The sequence below is a fragment of the Oncorhynchus nerka genome, linkage group LG7 (assembly GCF_034236695.1).
Source record: "Oncorhynchus nerka isolate Pitt River linkage group LG7, Oner_Uvic_2.0, whole genome shotgun sequence".
In the NCBI taxonomy this organism is placed as follows: domain Eukaryota; kingdom Metazoa; phylum Chordata; class Actinopteri; order Salmoniformes; family Salmonidae; genus Oncorhynchus; species Oncorhynchus nerka.
In genome coordinates, this window is record NC_088402.1 from 78,220,474 (window position 1) to 78,237,592 (window position 17,119).

Sequence of the window (17,119 nt, forward strand, 5' to 3'; positions counted from 1 at the left end):
TTGAAGATTGAAAAAGAATTTGGTGCATTTTTCCCCCATATTCCATCCAGTTTGCTATTTTCTTATAATCTATTACACTGGATCTTTCTTGAATAAGTTCCTCCATTTCTTATTCTGTGCCTCTGTGGTACCGTTTTTATTGCTATCTAACTGTACTGTTAGTCCTTCCATTTCCTTTGTTAATATGGACTCTTTTGATCTAAATTGCTTTTGTTTTATAGATGAGTACTGAATTGCATGGCCTCTAAAGGCACACTTAAAAGTGTCCCATACAATAAGGGGATCTGCTGTACCCATGTTATGTCTGTTTCCTGTAAACAATAGATGTTATATTCCTTCTCTTTTAGCCAGGTAAATACTGATCGTCTTTTCTTATTATCTGCTAGGCCATTACAATTGTAACTGGCTATTCTTATTCCACCACTTACCATAATGAGACACAACTTTCAATTCTATTTATCAAAATATATGTTTGTAAACGTACCATTAAAAAGAAAAATGATGATTGAGTGTCTATATAGCTGTACCATGATATTTGCATTGCTACTAAGGAAACCTCCAATTGGTCCCCACCATTCCACCCGGCAGACCACCTCTGACCCTCCGCATCCCATAGCCCTGAACAGACTGGGATCCATCCTTCGAAAAGAGCACACAGTGCCATTTACCGAATTGAAGTAGATCAACTGCCAAATATGAAGGATGCTTTATTGCGAAATAGGAAGCCGATTCTAAATGTAGTTTTGGATTGGAGATGCTTAATGTGAGTCTGGAAGAAGAGTGTACAGTCTAAACAGACACGTAGGTATTTGTAGTTGTCCACATATTCTAAGTCAGAACCGTCGAGAGTAGTGATGCTAGACCGGTGGGCGGGTGTGGCCAGCGATTGGTTGAAGAGCATGCATTTAGCTTTGCTTGCATTTAAGAGCAGCTGGATGCCACGGAAGGAGTGTTGTATGGCATTGAAGCTCGTATGGAATTTACTGGAATTTATTGTAGGTAGGCTGTGACTGGCCTCACACTCCAGTACAGTAGGTGGCGGTGTATGCACCTAAAAGTTGGATATGTTCCGCCAACCAAATCTCGAAGAAGAAGAGAAAGCGATCGATTATTGAAGGATAAGAGCGCAGAGAGAAGAGACCGCAAGAAAGAAGAAAACACTTACACAATTACACTGTGGCAAGTTGCTGGTAAATAAACAGACAACAACAAGCAGTAGAAATGCAATGTTTAGCTAGAGCGTTTTGAGCAGTCACCTGTCGAAAAGCACACCATCTGCTTGCAGATGAACAGGGAGGAATAATGGTGCTTTTAAGACAACTGGGAACTATGGAAAAAAAAGACGAGGTCTAATCATGATGTCAGTGATTTTCAGGTCAGAAAGTCAGAGCTCTAGAATGATGCCAGAGTTGCCGACTTCGAATTCCAAATTGGATGACCATTCAAAATGGTTTTTCCCAGTCGTAAGTCAAAAAAAGCTGTTTTAAACGCGTCATAAGTTCCAACAATAATGTTTCGTCTTCAGCTGACATTTTGAAATGTGTTGTCATATTTTTCTTCAACTAGTCCCGCGATTAATTAATTAATTTTTCCCATTTCAACCAATCTATTTTAACTTTGGTTACGTTCCCCTGTTCAGATGTTGCATTCATCAACTAATGGTTGCGCACCATGTCATTGACTGACAGAATGCTATAACATATGATGTGGTTAGCTAAAATAACAATCCAGATGCCTATCTGGTATCTGTCAGCAGTGCCTGGGCATAGGAAAGCGCCCAATAAATACGTGTCAACTTTTACCTGTGTACGTCGTTCGAGTCACTGATGGAGGATGGGGGTCAAAAAGGGACATATGTTTGTAAGGATCCTCTTTTTTGTAATAACATTTTTTGACAAAGCACTTCGTCAAAGATTTGCACATCGTTTCAACACTGTACAGTGTGTTCGGGAAGTATTCAGACCCCTTCACTTTTTCCACATTTTGTTACGTTACAGCCTTATTCTAAAATGTATGAAAATACCCTTTTTTCTCATCAATCTACACACAATATTTACAAATGTATTAAAAATTAAAAAACAGATACCTTATTTACATAAGTATTCAGACCCTTTGCTATGAGACTAGAAATTGAGCTCAGGTGCATTCTGTTTTAATTGATCATCCTTGAGATGTTTCTACAACTTGATTGGAGTCCACCTGTGGTAAATTCAATTGATTGAACATTATTTGGAAAGGCACACACCTGTCTATATGAAGTTGGCAGTGCATGTCAGAGCAAAAATCAAGCCATGAGGTTGATGGACTTGTCCGTAGAGCTTAGAGACAGGATTGTGTCAAGGCACAGATCTGGGGAAGGGTACCAAAAAATGTCTGCAGCATTGAAGGTCCCCAAGAACACAGTGACCTCCATCATACTTAAATGGAAGAAGTTTGGAACCACCAAGACTCTTCCTAGAGCTGGCCGCCCGGCCAAATTGAGCAATCGGGGGAGAAGGGCCTTGGTCAGGGAGGTGACCAAGAACCAGAGTTCCAGAGTTCCTCTATGCCATAGAGTCTATGGAGATGTGAAAAACTTCCAGATGGACAGCCATCTCTGCAGCACTCCACCAATCAAGGCCTTTATGGTAGAGTGGCTAGATGGAAGCCCACTCCTCAGTAAAAGGCACATGACATCCCGCTTGGAGTTTGCCAAAAGGCACCTAAAGGACTCTCAGACCATGAGAAACAAAATTCTCTGTTCTGATGAAAACAAGATCGAACTCTTTGGCCTGAATGCCAAGCATCACATCTGGAGGAAACCTGGCACCATCCCTATGGTGAAGCATGGTGGTGGCAGCATTATGCTGTGGGGATGTTTTTCAGTGCCAGGGACTGGGAGACTAGTCAGGATCGAGGGAAAGCTGAATGGAGCAAAGTACATTCCTTAATGAAAACCTGCTCCAGAGCACTCAGGACCTCAGAATAGTGAGAAGGTTCACCTTCCAAAAGGACAACGACCCTGAGAACACAGCCAAGACACCGCAGAAGTGGCTTCGGGACAAGTCTCTGAATTTCCTTGAGTGGCCCAGCCAGAGCCCAGACTTGAACCTGATCGAACATCTCTGGAGAGACCTGAAAATAGCTGTGCAGCAACGCTCCCCATCTTGAGAGGATCTGCAGAGAAGAATGGGAGAAACTCCCCAAAAACAGGTGTGCAAAGCTTATAGCGTCATACCCAAGAATACTCAAGGCTGTAATCATTGCCAAAGATGCTCCAACAAAGTACTGAGTAAAGGGTTTGAATACTTATGTAAATGTTATGTTTCAGTTTTTATTCTTCGTAAATTTGCAAAACATTCTAAAAACCTGTTTTGCTTTGTCATTATGGAGTATTGTGTGAAAATTGATTGAGATTGTATTTTTTTATCATCCATTTTAGAATAAGGCTGTAACGTAACAAAATATAGGAAAAGTGAAGTGGTCTGAATACTTTCCGATTGCGCTAATATGCCATAATATGACATCTGAAATGTCTCTATTCCTTTGGAACTTTTGTGAGTGTAATGTTTACTGTATTTTGGATGGTTTATTATCTATTTCACTTGCTGTGGCAATATAAACCATATAAATCCCTTTAAATGGAATTGAATTGAAAGAGGTGGTGAGAATAAGGGCTGTCCAGTGAGAAGAGTGGAAGGAGTGAGTGGCGTATAAGATGCAATTGTAATTGAGACTGCACCAGTGAATGTTTCTTGGCAATCAAGGGATCCTGATATATTACATGTGGAATTTGTAGCATTTATTTCAATGGTCATAAACTGCACAGCACAAACAAATAAGAAATTAGAGGAAATTGGAATTATTGTGAGTTCTGCAGAACGATTTTTGTGACTGAGTTTACAGTCGAGGCATTGCAAGAAATGCTTTTAAAGGATGGTCTGTCCTCAAAGGCTCCTGAGTCTGTGTAGGGATGTGGCTTGAATTGGAATGTGACTGAAGGAGTGGGATATTATGTTAAAAAAATATTTTAAAAAGTATATATATTTTATTTTCTATGATTCTGTTTTTTCCTACAATGAATCTTTTTCTATAGTTTACAACCTGTACAGTAGGTGGCGGCATGCAGCTTTTAACGCTTGTTTGCGGGCCGCAATAATTACCATAGAAAAAGAAGTCTGTCGTAAAATGATTGCAACAGTGTTGCCCGACTAGAGTTCAGTGGAGTACATAGCTAAAAGTCAGTAGATAATTACAATGTTTCGATTTCAAAGGCACTTGATGTGTTGTATACTTTATATTGAATTAATTCCAATCGAGTTTCCTGTCGCAAGTCGATAGCCTACCTTTAGGGAGCCCTTAACTGAATTGATATCCAGTTATATTAGCGTGAAGATGGAATCATTTAACGGAGAGGGTAAGATGTTCTAAACAACGTCAAATGTTCTAAACAAAGTCCACTTAGTAGTCCAATTAATATTTGAAACTTGTTGTTAATCTGGCGCATTCTGTGTATTAAATAAGTTATCCAATGCCTTTATCGTCTGTCAGTTGTGTTTGCAATTATATGACAATATGGCTAGCTATGTTTACAAATTGCAAAGCCCATTCAAACACCGTGCACTGCCTACTCTAAGGTGTATGATGAGTCTTGGTATTTGCAGGTTAGGCTATTGGTTGTCAATGTTCTTGAATGAAAGCAGGGTTTTATCCCCTCTTCCTCGTCAACAGGAGGGAACCATGTACTTGTGGAAGTGAGCCCAGATATCCACATTTGTGGGTTCTGTAAGCAGCAGTACAATAACTTTGAAGTCTTTCTGGCCCACAAGCAAAATGGCTGCCACATACCCTCCTCTGACATATCAGCATCTAAGGCACCTACTCTTACAGGTAATACTATTCTTGCAAGGTGTTTTATCCACAGGCTAGTTTGAAGAGATTATGAAAGGCTACCTCAGACTCCTTAAATATACCATTGGAACAATGCATAGCCTATATATTTTCTCCTTCAAATACAACTTGTTATAAAGGCAAGTTAAAAATTGGTTATTTGGTTACTCAGTAACCATGGTAACAATCTGATAATTCCTCAGTTTTCTGGAAATGTATCCTATACAGTCAGAAATCCTTTCCACTTTTCCCCCTAGATTCCAGCACAGAGTTTGGTTTTGAGGAAACTTACCAGACGTGTGTTATGAGAGGTGTCAAAAATATTCTGACCAAAGCCTCTAAAACACCTTCCAAAAAATTAAAACCTGCCCTGACTTCAAAGAGGCGCAGCTGCTGTTTCTCAGGTTGGTACCCTCACTTCCTCTTTCATTAGTCCTGTGACACATTCCTTCCATACTGCTGGTAGGGAGGGAGCACAATATCCGCTGGTCAGTTACAACCAATTTGCTCTTTTCTGGGTCGATTTACTTTTTTTATAGCTGGCTTTTACACTAATTATTAGTACAGTAAAGTTTTCTTGAAATGTGGTTCAAACAACACTTATATTCAGGGTGCATGAATCAATCACTTTTCTAATCAAATGCATCATTTATTCCTTTGCCCCTAGGATGCTCTTTCAAGACACAGTACGGTCAGAAAGACATGGAGCGACATCTCAAAACACATACTGGTATGTAATAATACCAGTGGAATTTTATCATAAATCAAATTCTATTGAGTTCTCATCCTAGTATGTATTGCGATTTTGACATTTATTTGTCCTCCAATCCTTGTGTGTGCCCAGGTGAGAAGCCGTTTGAATGTGAGTTATGCCACAAGCGGTTCAGCCGGAGGGACAAGCTGAACATGCACTTCCGCTCCCACACGGGAGAGAAGCCTCACAAGTGCAAGTACTGTCCCTACGCTGCGGCCGACAGCAGCAGTCTGAAGAAACACCTCCGTATCCACTATGATGAGAGGCCCTTCAAGTGCCAGATCTGCCCCTATGCCAGCCGCAACTCCAGCCAGCTCACCGTGCACCTCCGCTCACACACTGGTGGGTCTGCTTGGGTTGATTAGTACACTTAAGCATTGCATTGTGTAAGTCTGGTTCTGAAATCAGGTTAGCGAATGGTCTACTTTGTTTCCCCGTTCATTTGGGACTGAAATATGGGACATGGGCTCATCTTGATATAAGACTGATTTTTGACTTCTAAAAAAGTCTAACAAACTTACGTTTTATTTGTCTGATGTTATATAAATGTATATATTCCTCTACTTTAGGGGACGCACCTTTCCAGTGCACTCGGTGTGAAGCAAAGTTCAAGATCAACTCTGACCTGAAGAGGCACATCCGCATACACTCGGGTGAGAAGCCTTACAAGTGTGACTTCTGTGACTACCGCTGTGCCATGAAGGGCAACCTGAAATCACACGTCCAGATAAAACACGGCACGGCCAACTCCTTCCGCTGCCCTGACTGTGACTTTCTGTGCACCAGTAAGACAGCTCTGAGGCAGCACTCGCGAGAGCACCAGCCCACTCAACCCATCCAGTGCTCCAAGTGCACCTACTCCTGCTCCAGCAAGGGGGCGTTCAAGGTCCATGAGCGGATCCACTCTGAGGAGAGACCTTTTAAATGTGACTTCTGCAGTTTCGCCACCAAGCAGCGCAGCAACCTGGTCATCCACAAGAAGAAGAAGTGCCACACGGACAAGCCTGACACAGGTGTCGATGGAAAAAGAGGCAAAGCTGATGTCTGTAACGGAGAGGACCTTCCCAAGCCTGTGAGCTCCCGGTACCGGGCCAAGCTGGACGCAACGCGGGCCTTCTGCTGTGACCTGTGCGAGGCGTCGTTCGTGAGGGAGGACTCTCTGCGCAGCCACAGGAAGCAGCACCAGGACTCAGACTCCCAGCAGACTCTCTCTTTGACGCTCCAGCCCATCACCTCCCAGCACAGTGTTGTGACTGTGAGCCATGTACCCAGGCAAGACAGCCACACCACCCAAATCCCACTCCACCAGGTCCCCCTGACTCCCCTGGCCTCGGACCCCCTGGCCTCCTACAGCAGTGCCCAACTCCAAATCATAGTTTCCCACCCTCTGGGTCAGGAGGGCTCCTTCCTTCCCCAGCAGGCTGGGCTAGACTTTGGGCAGCACACCAAGGGATCCACCACGGTCTTCCTGAGCCCTGAGACCCAGGGCATGGTGGTCAACTGTATGAGCCTCATGCCCATACAGCAGCTAGGAGCTCAGAAACAGGTAGAGGGGGGCTCTCTGGAGCCTCAGACAGTCCTGCTGACACACCTCTCCCTAGGGGACAGCCGTAACCCTCTCCACCAGGCCCTACTTCAGACAGCCATCGCCTCCCAGGACTCCTCAGCCCACCGCAGCAGCACACAGACCTTCATCACCACCTGCTCAGATCTGGAGGGTCTCAGTGCTCTCATTCAGGAGGGGGGCACAGAGGTTACTGTGGTGACGGAGGGAGGGAACCACAGTAAGCTAGTCACCATGGCAACGGCCACCTCCAGGTTTTCGCCCCCGGACATGATGTGTAGCGAAGGTGGCCCCTCGGAAGACTTGCCCAAGCAGGCACAGGTAACAGTGGTGCAGGAGTTTGGGGACAATGGCATTACCACCTGTGAGGAGGACAGTAGTCTCATGGTCCCTAGCATCAGTTTAGGCAGCCAGGAAGTGGTCATCCACGGCTTGCCTCTGGTGGTGACTGCCCAGAATCAGCCTGTTCTAGAACACCTCTCAGTCTCTACACAGAACCTCTATTCAGTGTCAGACACACACAACATTGATGGCCTCCAAGACTGACTAGACCACCATTACTGTACTGTTTGTCTGCAACAGATCAAATAGATAGCTATAACAACCGGTTAGATAGCAGCTCATGTTCTGTTACAGAATGTTCTCATGTGCAAGTTACATTACATTGACTCTTGACCCATGTCATAGCTTTGTCATGTTTAGGTAAACTTAGTTATTCATCATAAATCCAGAGTTGAAAAATAAAGTGTGTTTGGTACAAACTAGTCAATCTGACTACAGTCATCTTTGACATGTTTTCCAATCATGACCTTTACAATTCAGATGAAGAAAATGCATTACTTAAAGTGTCATGAAATAAAAACAAATAAAAACAGTATCTGCTTGTGTTTCTGTGCTACTCTCTTATTGTTTTTGAAATGCTAATTGAAATATATTGTTCTTGGTTCATGTGTCTGCTTTAATCAACCTGTCATTGACCATGCATGAGTATTAACATTACAAAGTCAGATCTCCATGATAGAGATCTTCATGATAGAAATTGATAACTTACATTAAAAACCTAGATGGGTATGGACAGAAATAGCTTGCCATTACCTTTTACCTTTCCAGTCACCCATTGTCTCTCAATAGAGGTTTCTAATTTGTCCACTAGATGTCAGTGGAGACCTTTGAGCTATGGGACGTTTGTTCTTTGTATTGCAGCCTTTCATGGCATTGACATGGGCTGCCTGTCTGATTTTTCTTTTTTTACTAATCGGGTCAGCTCTGAAGAAAATCTGATGTGATTGTTCAAAATACCAATTAGTGGGGGGAAATCAGAATCAGGCCCTACACCCAAACAAGGGCACTGCGTTCATCCACCTCTGGCCTGCTCGCCTCCCTACCACTAAGGAAGTACAGTTCCCGCGCAGCCCAGTCAAAACTGTTCGCTGCTCTGGCCCCCCAATGGTGGAACAAACTCCCTCACGACGCCAGGACAGCGGAGTCAATCACCACCTTTCGGAGACACCTGAAACCCCACCTCTTTCAGGAATACAGGAATACCTAGGATAGGATAAAGTAATCCTTCTCACCCCCCCCCCCCCCCTTAAAAGATTTAGATGCACTACTGTTCCACTGGATGTCATAAGGTGAATGCACCAATTTGTAAGTCGCTCTGGATAAGAGCGTCTGCTAAATGACTTAAATGTAAATGTAATGGCTGTCTAAACGCAGCCAAAGAGTCATGGTAAACATGTTACATTTCATAAAGATTGATTTACGTGCTTCAGTTTCAGAATTATAAATCTTTCTATATGTGATATTGCAGGATTGTTTCATCGTTGAACAAATGTCAAGGTGTTGATGTGTCCAAAGCACAAATTACCAACTACAATAGACATTTGATTGAAAGCCTCTTCTGCTTGTTTGCTATTTTCCTCCTGGAGCCACTTTGCCATTCAGCATTCAAGTCCTTATAGTGTCAGCAGGAATGGGTCTTGAATGGGTCTATGTACTAAATCGCACCCTATTCCCTATGTAGTGCATTACTTTTGAACAAGGCTCTGGTCAAAACTAGTGCACTATATAGGGAATAGGATGCCATTTGGGGCGTGAACAAGTAGTCTCAGGGGCAGTTAAGCATAGATTTTTGTCTTTCAGCGCTAATAGCTTTAATAACTTTTATTTATTTAACTTGTATAGCGCTTTTCATTACAGAAAATGATCTCAAAGCAAATAAAACGCAAAAATAAATGTAAATTGAGAAGGTAGAGATGGATATTGAATGTCCGTCTGAACAAATTGTTTGCTGCTCCTCCACCAATAAGGATGAAGAGATCCAAGAGTCATGGAATATGTGGAATGTAACTTTGTGATTCTATAGAATGGAAATAATTAGCGATAGGGGATAAAATCGATAGTAACATATCGCAATATTATTTTGGGACGATATTATATAGATCTCCAGGCCATAGTTTAGCTCGTTCATCTTATTAAATAGTGAGTCAACATGTTTTCAGCCGTGTTGAATCTCAATCTGGCAATTCCCTGCTCTAGAAATAATTGTACCTTTCAAGGATTTAGAGATTAAAGGACGGATATAGTATCTTTGAAGTCCAGTCTTTATGTGGAGCATATTGTGGTTATATATTGAAACCTATATGGTTTAATTTCTCAACATTTAACATGAATTTATTCAGTTGTATGTATGCTTATACACTGACTATACCAAACATTAGGAACACCTTCCTAATATTGAGTTGCACCCCACTGCCCTTTTGCCCTCAATTCCTTGGGGGCATTGACTCTACAAGGTGTTGAAAGCATTGCATAAGGATGCTGGACTATGTTGACTCCAATGCCTCCCAAAGTTGCGTCAAGTTGGCTGGATGTCCTTTGGGTGGTGGACCATTCTTGATACACACAGGAAACTGTTGAGCGTGAAAAATCTAGCAACGTTGCATTCCTTGACACAAACCGGTGCGCCTGGAACATACTACCATACCCCTTTCAAAGGCACTAACATTTTTGGTCTTACCCATTCACCCAATGAATTGTACACATACACAATCCATGTCTCAAGGCATAAAAATCCTTATTTAACCTGTCTCCTCCCCTTCTTCTACATTTGATTTAAGTGGATTTAACAAGTGACATCAATAAGGGTTCATAGCTTTCACCTGGATTCACCTGCTCAGTCTGTCATGGAAAGAGCAGATGTTTTTAATGTTTTGTATACTCAGTGTATTTTAACCATTCTATATTCAGACATCTTGTCACTTCAGTGAATCCTGGGTGTCCGAGGCTACCAGAAATCTGTCACTACTCCAGCACTCTGGTGTAATGTCCCTAGATTGCCTTTTGGGGTCAGTAAGTATCCAACATTAAAATCCTTCTGAACTATTGATCTGAACCATGCCAAATTTGTATTCACATCTATAAACACATATTGTCTATTTTCATCCCTGTACATTTTTGATCTCATTAGGTATCATCAAAAATTGTACTCCAGCAATTTGAAATGCAGTTTTAGTATTATGACTGTATATAAGGGATAGTCAGACAGCAATATTATCATGTGCCCTAGTGTGTTTCTGTTTACCTTTTTATAATGTGGGGTCAATGATCTCATTTAAGATATTTCTATGTGGTATTTTATTGCTGGAGTCTATTGGCTGAAGCATTAAGATGACTGGTTGCTATGTGGGAAAAGTGTTCTAGAACTAGAGGTGATCTCTGATGCATCTCTTTGATCTATTATCAGACAGAGAGCAGAGAGACTTCCAGGGTTCTAATCCCAAGTACCCTTGAGGAGGGAGGGCCTGCTTCAACCGATAAAAATCATCCATCCATACAACATTTATGCACCCACAAACCCATTTAACATAGGTGGGTGTGAGTGTGTGTAAAACCATTCAACGCCATAATCCGACATTTCTGTTTTGAATAAAGGTGCGTTTTGTGGGGCTTTGTTAAAAAGGTAGAGTAGGAAGTGTAAATTAACCTCTTTATACTGTATGGCACTTCTCACTTCCTTCCTTCCTGTGTTTGAGATGTCAGGCCTTTGAATGGGGTCATAAATGTCTTCAGAAAAAGCAATTTCCACTCACAGTTGCTTAAAGAAATCGCATTTCGTGATGCATTCCTTCTGGACATAAAAAGAGCCAGAAAAGGCCAAGTGATAGAGAGAATGAATGACGGGAAATACTGGGGAGTCTTCCCTCCATAACATAGAACCTAGTAAATGACCACTTTTAATAGTGTGAAAATGTCAAAGGTCAATTATCATAAAACCTCATGAATATACCGTTCTTATGGTTAATCTCACTCTGTCAGTAATAAGGCGATAAATGTTTAGGATGGCAGGATGGGGAACGTTGGATTTCCTATTTTGGGTTTAGGATAGGTCCTTTTTACTTTACACTTTTTACTTCACACACATCTGTTAAAGCTATAAAGTCCAATCTGTCATGTTCCACTATCTAAGACTCTTTGTTGTGTACATTTCTGACCTTTGAATCCTTTACACACATTTTGCTGCACCATCAGTAAAAGACATTGAATGCCCTTAATGAAATCAACAGATCAGTTCAGAGTTGATATGGATTTGTATTCCATTGCTAGCCTCTTTTTCTCCTGACACTATTGACATTTTAGGTGTGTTTTGATTTCTCACAACACGGTAGGCTTTTTATCTTGATTCTCACTCAATACTGTTTCTTCTTAAAATAAATACATACAGTATGTGTTTGAAATAGAAAATACAGACACATTTGATAATAGACATTACCTGTGACAAGTGCTCAATGTGCTTAGTGGTACAAGTTAATTTGATTTTTCAATTGTAATTACTTGTCAAAAAGGTATGAAGGCCATTGAATTTATCATGTCATATAATTTCAGATTTCAATTCTTTTGAAAATCCTGACAAACAACATGTTACAAGAATACAGGTGTGAATGATAAATGGCATAGATTTTCTGTTTCCAGCAATATTCCAGAGCTTTCAGTGTCTTTTATCACTTGAATCGTTTGATCGTTATCGGATGACTTGGGTTTTAGTAACAGAGTAACATTAGGCTGCCATGTGTGCCTCTGTAACAGTAGAAATACCTGGTGATTATTAGGCTGCCATGTGTGCCTCTGTAACAGTAGAAATACCTGGTGATTAATCATGTTGTACTTTATTCAGCTCTCAGAGAACCCTGTCATTTGCATTCAGATTTTAGATATGAGAAGTGACAAAACAATGGGATAGCCAGTCACATTACAGCTATTCATGTTTTAGGTCTGATGTCTTTTTTAAAACAACTCATATGTGTTGTTTGATTCAGCAAATTAATTGAATAAAACGTATATATTGAAAATAATAATATCTTCAAGTTATTACATAACTTATTCCATCTTACTCATGAAATTATATTCTCCTAACAACTTGAGATTTAAAATAGGCTTGTGGGTAGAGTCACCTAAATGGTGAATTAGTAATTGTGGTGTTGTTTTTGTCTTATTGTCTTATACTGAGCTGTCAGAAAGCATTGCAATGACAGGCTCTTTTGTTGTTTCTTTAAGATTTAAAGTAGGGTTTTAAAAGAAGTCCTCAGGGGGGCCAGAAAAGAAGTATCATTTTTAGCCAATGGAGAGGCCCTGAGTGTTGCTGGCCAAAGCCTATAAAAATCCTTTAATGGACAAAGGAATGCTACAGTATCCACTGCTCTTAAACACTCTCAGCAATATCATGTGTTGTGACTTGAGCTCTAGATATACCATTTTGAAATGACCTATGACGAATGCCAGGTAGCCCAGTTGTGAATGAAACAAGCTATTGGGATTGGGTGTTTTTATGTAAAGGACTTTATTGGTTTTATTGTCACTTCACCAAAACATTAATGTTTGCGTGTTCTTTTCTTCTTTATTTTTTAAAGGTTTTTCTTTAGCTTGTAGTATTTTGTCCATTTCAATACCAGTTGTCTATTGGTTACTGTCTCCTGCAATCAATTGTTACTCTCTAGTCAGACATACTATTTGTGTGGTTTTCTGCTTTGTTTGTGATCATTTTCACATCGTCAGCAGGTTGCTTTGTGTTTTTTATGTATGCACTTTCAGTTAGGTTTGGAGGGACAGTCAGTCAAAGTTTTGTCTGGTTAGATCTTTGTTTTCAGTGTGTAGCTGTCCATTCCACTGAAGAACTCTCACATTACACACACAACATTTTTGATGCAACAACAGGCAGCTGGTATAACAATGCTATAGCAGAGAAAATAGTTAAAAAGGTCTTCTGAACTTCCAAACTTATATGATCAATATTCTCACAGTTAAACCTATATTGTATATTTACCATTTTAAAGATGCCATTGCTTTCAACAGATGGCCACGAGCCAGCAAAATATTGTCTTTGCTCAGGCATGCCTTATCCTAAGAAAACAAACATGATGGAAATCTGATCTTTACACATTTAGACTATTGTCTCCTAGCAGTGTACTCCTACACTTTGCTGTGTGTGTGTGTGTGTGTTTTCCTTTCCCTGCTTTGAAAGCACATTCACACAGCATAAAGTTAGCGCATCTTACTCAAGTTGACAAGGTGGACTTCTTTCTGCTTATAATGGTGGTATAGTTGAGATTGTACAGTTGTTATGTTATAAGGATGTTAAAACTCCTTTTGAATTGTTATGACATCTTAAGGAAGTGCCATAATGCATTAGAAGTGTATATAAGGCGTGTGTGTGTGTCTGAAGTGTTGCCACATGGACGTGTTTCACTATACTTGTGGGGACCAGAAGTCCCCACAAGAATAGTAAACAAACTGGGGACATTTTGTTAGTCCCCACAAGGTCAAATGCTATTTCTTGGGGGTTTAGGGTTAAGGTTTGAATGAGGTTCAGGGTTAGGAGCTAGGGTTAGTTTCAGGGTTAGTGTTAGGTTTAGGGTTAGTGAAATGAGACTGAATTGTGTGTCCCCACAAGGCCAGTTATACAAGACTGTGTGTTCTTGTTCTACTACAAACAAATCTACAGAAATAGCATGAATGAATTAATATTGAAATGTGAAAGGATCCTGGCTGGGATGGTGTTGCTCTCTGTTATGATGCATATTTACTGAGCAACAACTTAATGCCTCAACAGACGACAGGAAGAATCTCCTTTGTTCTCCGTTTTGTAGAGAAACACTTGAACTGCCTGGCCTGCATGCATGGATACCATTAGGCCCCTTTTAAAACCTTTTAATTTTTACAGACCAACTGCTTAGAGAGGATGGATGAGAAAAGACAAGAGCCATAGCTTTTCAGAAATGTTCCAATGTTTTCTTTCATCTTTATTTTGCACTGTTGTTGTTTTCATCTGAACCTAATATGTGAGCCTCTCTGCACCCCCCCCCCTCCCCCCCCCCCACCACCACCACCACCACTGAGTGCCATGCTCCTGCATTGAACACTTTCTTAGACACAGGAAATGGTCTTGTTGTCTTTTTGATGTAGCGCGCTGTCAGTCAGAGTTGGTTGAGTGAACAAGGAAATAAGATGGTTTGATAAGGGCCACAAATATATCAGGGTATTGTATTTGAGAATTGTATTGTGTTGAAGAGTTAGCGCATCAATAATCGGTATCACCTTTTTTTAATGTCATTTCTATATTCCCGTTCTTTTTGATCCAGCTTTGTTTCATCTTCATGTTCACCAACCCAACACCAATGATTTAAGTCGAATTCATGTTAAGTGTTGGAACTCATAAGTTCATGAACTCTGGCTGACTTCTAAGGACAAAGCTTGTTGCATTGATATCATAAATGCCTGTGGAGAGAAAACAATGGCAGTAGACAGACAGAGCAGAGACATGGCCGAAACCTCCAGAAGGAACTCAACTCACACCTTGACCAAACACACACACACACACACACACACACACACACACACACACACACACACACACACACACACACACACACACACACACACACACACACACACACACACACACACACACACACACACACACACACACACACACACACACACACTCATACAAACACTGCTCAAAATGAGGTAAGAACTGCCTTGGGAAATTGCTGTACTTGTGGGGGCAGTGGTGAACTGGAGAGTGACAATCACATGCCTGTTTTGAGTTTGGTTCTTTGTATACTTATGAGAAGGTAGTTCAGTATCAAAGAATGATCTTGTTGGCTCTCTGAACCCAAAGAGCTGATAGTCAGACTGGGTTTCCCTCAAGGAAGAAAGAAGCTTTGTTTTTATAGGCTGACTGGAATGTGTTGAGGACTGCAGACAGACATCTGCATCATTAGCATATGTGATCCCACCCCCAACTAATAATCTGTTGGTGGTCTGATAAAGTTTTGTTTATACTATTAAAGGATCCACAAATGTAGCATTGAACTTGTGAAACTTCTACCACATCAATCGTACATACTAATGATAATAAAGATAATCACCAAAAAATTGGCTACTACTAACCATAATAAGATCATCATTATTATAATATTATGACAATATTTTAATAATCATTATCATTATAACCATAATCATAACAGTCAAATATTGTTAATATATTTTATTAAATATAATTACAAGCAAAATAATATTGTAAGATCATTTTATAACCATTGGCTAGTTCATTGGAGCTCATTGGTATGACAGTTCTTTAGGAGCCAGGTCATTCTCAGGTTGTTTCACATGCATCCCACCCATGCACACATTGCTGGCCCAAAAGATTATCATTACCATAACTTCCTTTGTTATGCTAATAATATTATTGGTGCTTTTCAACGTTCAGTAGGGGTCTGTCTACCATCAATGTGGTATTTCACACCTTTTTTAAATGTTATTTATTCACTTTTATAGCCATTCATTTGTGTGGCCTTGAATATATGACTTAATTTTTGTATATAATTAACTGGGAACCCTTTAAAATGACTTAAATGAATAAGCATTGATAAATGATTCATAAACTATAATCAATATTTATTTTAATCATTGTAAACATGTATAAAAAAATAAGCATTGCAATATATATGCATTTATCACTTTTATAATAATTTATATTTCTAATATTCATATGACAATTTCCAGTTTTTTTTATTAATACATTTTTTATTTAACCTTTATTTAACTAGGCAAGTCAGTTAAGAACAAATTCTTATTTACGATGACGGCCTACCCCGGACGACGCTGGGCCAATTGTGCGCCGTACTATAGGACTCCCAATCATGGCCGGATTGGGAGTCCTAATCCGAAGGTCTCTTTCACAGATGAGTCCCGTAATTAAGAAATGTATACACATCAATACAATATGAAAAGCAAAACAGAGATACAAAACACAGTCATAGAAAATAAACACAGTCTTCAGTAAAAAGGTCCTCAATCAAATGGTCAAAGACATACATCCATTCTCAGTGACTGTTGGATTGCCATCTGTCACACAGTGTTTCCTGTTAGCACTATTTAATAGAAGATGCTTAATTAGCTTATGAATGGCATGCCATTTTTCAAAAGCTCTGAAGGGCTGATAAAGAGAAAATGCAGAACTTTGGAGACCTCCCACAGATATCATCCAATAAAGTGGCCACCGTAACCCGACACCAATCGGGGAATGTATTCAATCAGATATATTGTTTCTGTTTACATACAGTTCCTTTTTGTTAGATAAGTATGTACTGGCTGTGCCGGGCCACAGAGAGATAACAACAACGCCTTACAATCATGGATGGGATGTCTAGCGTCAACACCTAGCTTGATACCCAGAATTCCTGGACAGATTACTGTGCTAGTTTCAGTAAAGGAAGCAGTCCTATAGGCAGCAGACATTTTAGTTTTTTTATAGGTCGAGTGGTCGGTCATCTGCAGATTCCTTTTTTTTTTGTGTATCCTCATATATGTTAGCATCATGTCAGAGGTCAGAATATAACTGAAAATACACAGTACATCCTAAAGATCAGAAA

The 17,119-nt window shown here is 40.4% G+C and overlaps 1 protein-coding gene across 1 annotated transcript; it reads left to right on the forward strand.

Annotated features, from left to right (window-relative positions):
• Nucleotides 1–4,169: 4,169 nt before the first annotated feature.
• LOC115132850 (zinc finger protein 64-like) lies at nucleotides 4,170–8,074 on the forward strand. The gene is made up of 6 exons (XM_029665588.2): nucleotides 4,170–4,396; nucleotides 4,711–4,869; nucleotides 5,127–5,273; nucleotides 5,537–5,599; nucleotides 5,714–5,965; nucleotides 6,193–8,074. Exons 1-6 carry the CDS (start codon nucleotides 4,375–4,377, stop codon nucleotides 7,731–7,733), a joined length of 2,184 nt encoding a protein of 727 aa, XP_029521448.1. The 5' UTR covers nucleotides 4,170–4,374; the 3' UTR covers nucleotides 7,734–8,074.
• Nucleotides 8,075–17,119: the final 9,045 nt, after the last annotated feature.